The sequence below is a fragment of the Phoxinus phoxinus genome, assembly GCF_949152265.1.
Source record: "Phoxinus phoxinus genome assembly, chromosome: 1".
NCBI classification, from domain to species: domain Eukaryota; kingdom Metazoa; phylum Chordata; class Actinopteri; order Cypriniformes; family Leuciscidae; genus Phoxinus; species Phoxinus phoxinus.
Window position 1 is genome coordinate 41871793 of NC_136876.1, and position 4320 is coordinate 41876112.

At 40.3% G+C, this 4320-nt stretch overlaps 1 protein-coding gene across 1 annotated transcript; it reads right to left on the reverse strand.

Annotated features, from left to right (window-relative positions):
- Positions 1-2701: 2701 nt before the first annotated feature.
- On the reverse strand, positions 2702-3472 carry LOC307010201 (gap junction alpha-1 protein-like; the record flags this gene model as incomplete). The annotated part of the gene is made up of 1 exon (XM_079634685.1): positions 2702-3472. The coding sequence occupies one exon, from the start codon at positions 3470-3472 to the stop codon at positions 2702-2704; it is 771 nt and encodes a 256-aa protein (XP_079490811.1).
- Positions 3473-4320: the final 848 nt, after the last annotated feature.

Here is a 4320-nt window from a genome sequence, read left to right on the forward strand (position 1 = left end):
TAATGCTAATGAAGCTTATGGTTATCCTGATAGCTGAAGAGCCACATTAGAAAGAATGGCATCTGGTTAGCATGCTAACCAATTATTATGCTAAGCTAACTAGCATAAGGCAACAAATACAGGCTAGGTCAACTTCAAAGATGAATATCTCGTGAAACGGTAGCGAATATCAAAAATCTATTCAGTCCTTTATGTGCGTCTCAGTCCAAAGAACATGTGATCTAATTTTGGACAAAATTGAGCAAGATTTGAAGGAGGAGTAGTGAAAAAAACTGTTATTCATTTGTTCCAATATGGCGGATAGTCACATTATTGGAAAATGACAAATGAGATATCAACGGAATCAGCATAAGCCAAGGAACATAATGACATAAAGAATTCAAAATTTGAACAATGTTTTCAAAAGTTATAAGCGTTTTTGCAAAATACCTTATATCTCTTGAACACTTGGTGGCGCTGTGTTCAGTCTTCTCATGTACCTTCAAGACATTGTGTCGATGATCCATACTAAATTTTGTGAAGATATGTCAAATAGTTTAAAAATTATTGCAAATTATGTCAAAATTCAAAATGGCGGACACGTGGTACCTCCCATCCTGACAAAATTGGCATCCTCGGATTCGGCATGACCCAAGGAATCCATAGATACCACATTTATGATTTTCTGACAAACTGTACAAAAGTTATTGGCCAAAATATCAATTTTTCATATCTCATGACCTGTAGGTGGCGCTGTTCTCGAATTTGGCATGGACCCTGAGATCATGGTTCCGATGAAGCGTACCAATTTTCCTTTCGATTGATCAAACTTTGGCCGAGATACAGCCTCTGAACCAATATTGGGTCGACCTTGTTAAGTTTGCAACACCATAACTTTTGATCAAAGATGAATAAAAAAATTTTACGGTTCATAGGGCTGTCATAGACTTACAGAGGAGGAATAATAATAATAATAATAATAAGAAGAAAACTAACGGATACAATAGGGTCTATCCCCTTCGGGGCTTGGCCCCTAAAAACTAACGGATACAATAGGGTCTATCCCCTTCGGGGCTTGGCCCCTAAAAACTAACGGATACAATAGGGTCTATCCCCTTCGGGGCTTGGCCCCTAATAATTAGTAATATTAATGAGTTTATTTTGAATTTTTAAATAACCTAACCTTTTACAGTTTTGGAAATGTGTTTGTATTATATTTCTTTTTTATATGTGAAGTCTTTTTTGATTATTATATTATAGCTACTGAGGTTATTCCCCCCAAAATTGCTTGTTACTTTATACTCTCGAAACGCTGACAGTCGCGTCACCCAACTGTTTTATTGAATTATAAAATTCAGGAAATTATCCATTTAAAAAAAATAAAGTTTATAAACACAATGCAATGCGTATCCCGGACCGTAACAGAGGGGCTGGTTGAATCTGCCGGCACAGACTGGGGGAGGAGCCACAAATCCGTGCGTAGGCTACAGTTTACAAACCCGTGGGAACGGATTGCGAAAGCGTGCGCACGGTTTATGAATTTGTGGGTACAGATTGCAAAAACTGAACGCACGGTTTTCAAATCTGAGAGCGCGGATTAGGAACTCGTGGGTACGGTTTATTAATCCGTGGGCACGATTTGTTAAACCGAGGGAACAGTTTGAGAATTCGTGTGTACGGTTTATAAACTGAGCGGACGGATTGCAAAACCGTCGCCACGGATTGTTTTTATTGAGGTGGGTTGCAAAGCAGCATATGCAGTGAAAGCAGCCAAGCAGGCAGACTGAAGCTTCATTTAATGCCTTGTTTGAGAGTTGCCAATAGAGTGCCTAGGATTTGGATCAGCTGATATGGGCGGTTTGGAATTTTCGATGACGGCTAATAGCAGAGCTTAGGCTTGGTCGTCTTGAACTGGCGCTGCACAGACCGATCGGTGAATGACATCAAAGTACAGCGAAGGAGAATGGAGAGTTGACGGCTAATGCTTTTGAATTGCTCTCGTGGTACTTTGATGTCATAAAGCGATCGGTCTGTGCGGTGCCGGTTCAAGTCGAACAAGCCTCTTAACTACGCGGCCTGCCTGAACTAATGCAGATGCTTGATTTTAATCATGTGACGCATATAGAACTTATAGATGTTCATGAGTATACCGGTATTGTGCCGTTATGTGCAATTCTCTTTCACACAGTTGCTAAAATTTTAGTGTGCAAAGTTGTCAGAAAATTTGTTGTCCTGCTGCAAAACATGAGACAGTTGCATTTTAGACCAAACATGTGATGGTGACTGGACTCATCAGTGAATGGTGAGATATTTTGCTAAATAAAATGATCCTGCCAGAAGAATTGCTTGATATTTTTCTTATGCCTTGTTCTGTCTGTATCATCTCAGTGAGCTATTGTGGGGGTTTACGCATTCACAGTAATGTGAATTTAGCATTTTCTGACGTATCAGTGTGAATGAGAGGCTTTTGGAAAATGTGTGGACGGAGAGCGTTTTCAAATGTATCCGGATGAATGTAGACGTAGCCTAAGAGAGTGTTTCACTGCTGCTCAAACACTCCTAGCACATCGCATTTGACTTTCCAACTGAATGTCAAATTAAACAAATGACAGTTCAATTCTAAAGTAATCCATTCAGTGATAAAAATACTTATTTAAATGTAACTAATCTGATTACCAATCATTTTAACTGTATTTGAATACAGTTACCCGTATTTTGTACTTTAAATGTATGATGTAGTTGCATGTATTCTGTTACGCCCCAACGCTGTCGATTGCTCATGTTCCTCATCCGCCTGATATTTTTTCGGTGCTGAAGACTGCTGCTCAGTGTGGGACTGGTTTTGATCCTTCTTCCATTTGTATAGCACATAGAAGAGCTCTATGATGTTGAGCACAATTGAGACCAGAGAAACCACCAGCATTAAGATAATAAAGACAGTCTTCTCCGTGGGTCGAGAGAGGAAACAGTCCACCTGATGGGGACAAGGCCAACGCTGGCAGATGTACAGGGCAGACAGGCTGAAGCCATAAATGTACCACTGGATGACCAGGAAGACCACCTCAAAGAGAGACTTGCAAACGATGCTAATGATGTAGGTATACAGCATGGCACCCTTCTTCTTGTTCTTGCGGGACTCTGAGCCTTGTTTTGTGTTGCCACTATTAGCCTCTCTGGCCTTCTCCTCTTGGCGCATCGTGTAGATCACGTGTGCCAGGAACAGAAGTGTAGGAGTGGACACAAAGATGATCTGAAGCACCCAAAATCGCACGTGTGAAATGGGGAAAGATTTGTCATAGCAGACATTCTCACAACCAGGCTGCTGGGTATTGCACTTAAAAGCCGACTGCTCATCATCCCAAGCAGACTCCACTGCTGTTCCCAGAAGTAGGATCCGGAAGATGAAGACCACAGAGATCCAGGCCTTCCCTCCAGCTCTGGAGTGGTCCTGCACATTTTGAAGAAGTTTTACTAGTTCACTCCAGTCACCCATCTTGAGGGAGTCCTAGCTAAAAACAGAAAGCTGAGATGTAATATATACAGTGGACCCCCAAAAAAGTATTTGGAAACTTAAACATTATTTTCATTGCATTGAAAATATCAAACCGAGTGGCAAATGATGTTAGAGCTTTTCTCACCATTAACTTCATAGTTTATAACATTAACTATATAAATGATCCACTGATGTTAAAAAAAATACTGTTTGTCTTAGTTTGTAACAACAAATCTATTGTTTTATTAAATTGTGCTTGAAAAGTGTGTTTGTGATGCATTTATTTAAAGGGGTCATATGATGCTTTTTCATCTTTTTCTTTAGTGTGTAATGTTTGTGCATGTATAAGATCTGCAGTTACAAAGCTCATAGTCGCCCACAAATGGATTTATTCAATCTAACAGAGGACACTGATCCAGTCCAGCTTAAAACGACTCGATCGAAGTCTAGAAATTGCTTCCTCAAACATCCATGTCACAGTGTGAAATATTAGTATAATGCTCATCCAAAGACTTGCGCAAAAAAGAATAACAAGCTTCGTGTCGCGGAGGCGCTGTGTGTTTGGATGCGAAAGCAAAACCACCTTGTTTGGCCTTCCAAAAACGGATGCAGTTAGGAATCCGAGGTTAAGTCTGTTTATAAAGCTTTTCCTGAGCAGTGCAACCCAAAGGTTTACTTGTGCACATCACATTTTACAGAGGACAGCTTCCTAAACCTGAGAGAGTACACCACTGGCTATATACGAAGACTTCTTACCATTGTGAAACTTTCTACTCAAGTCGTGCTTGCAAAGTTGATTCTGGGGTGCGTTTCTCATAGAACGATGTAACCTGCTGATTAACTACCAT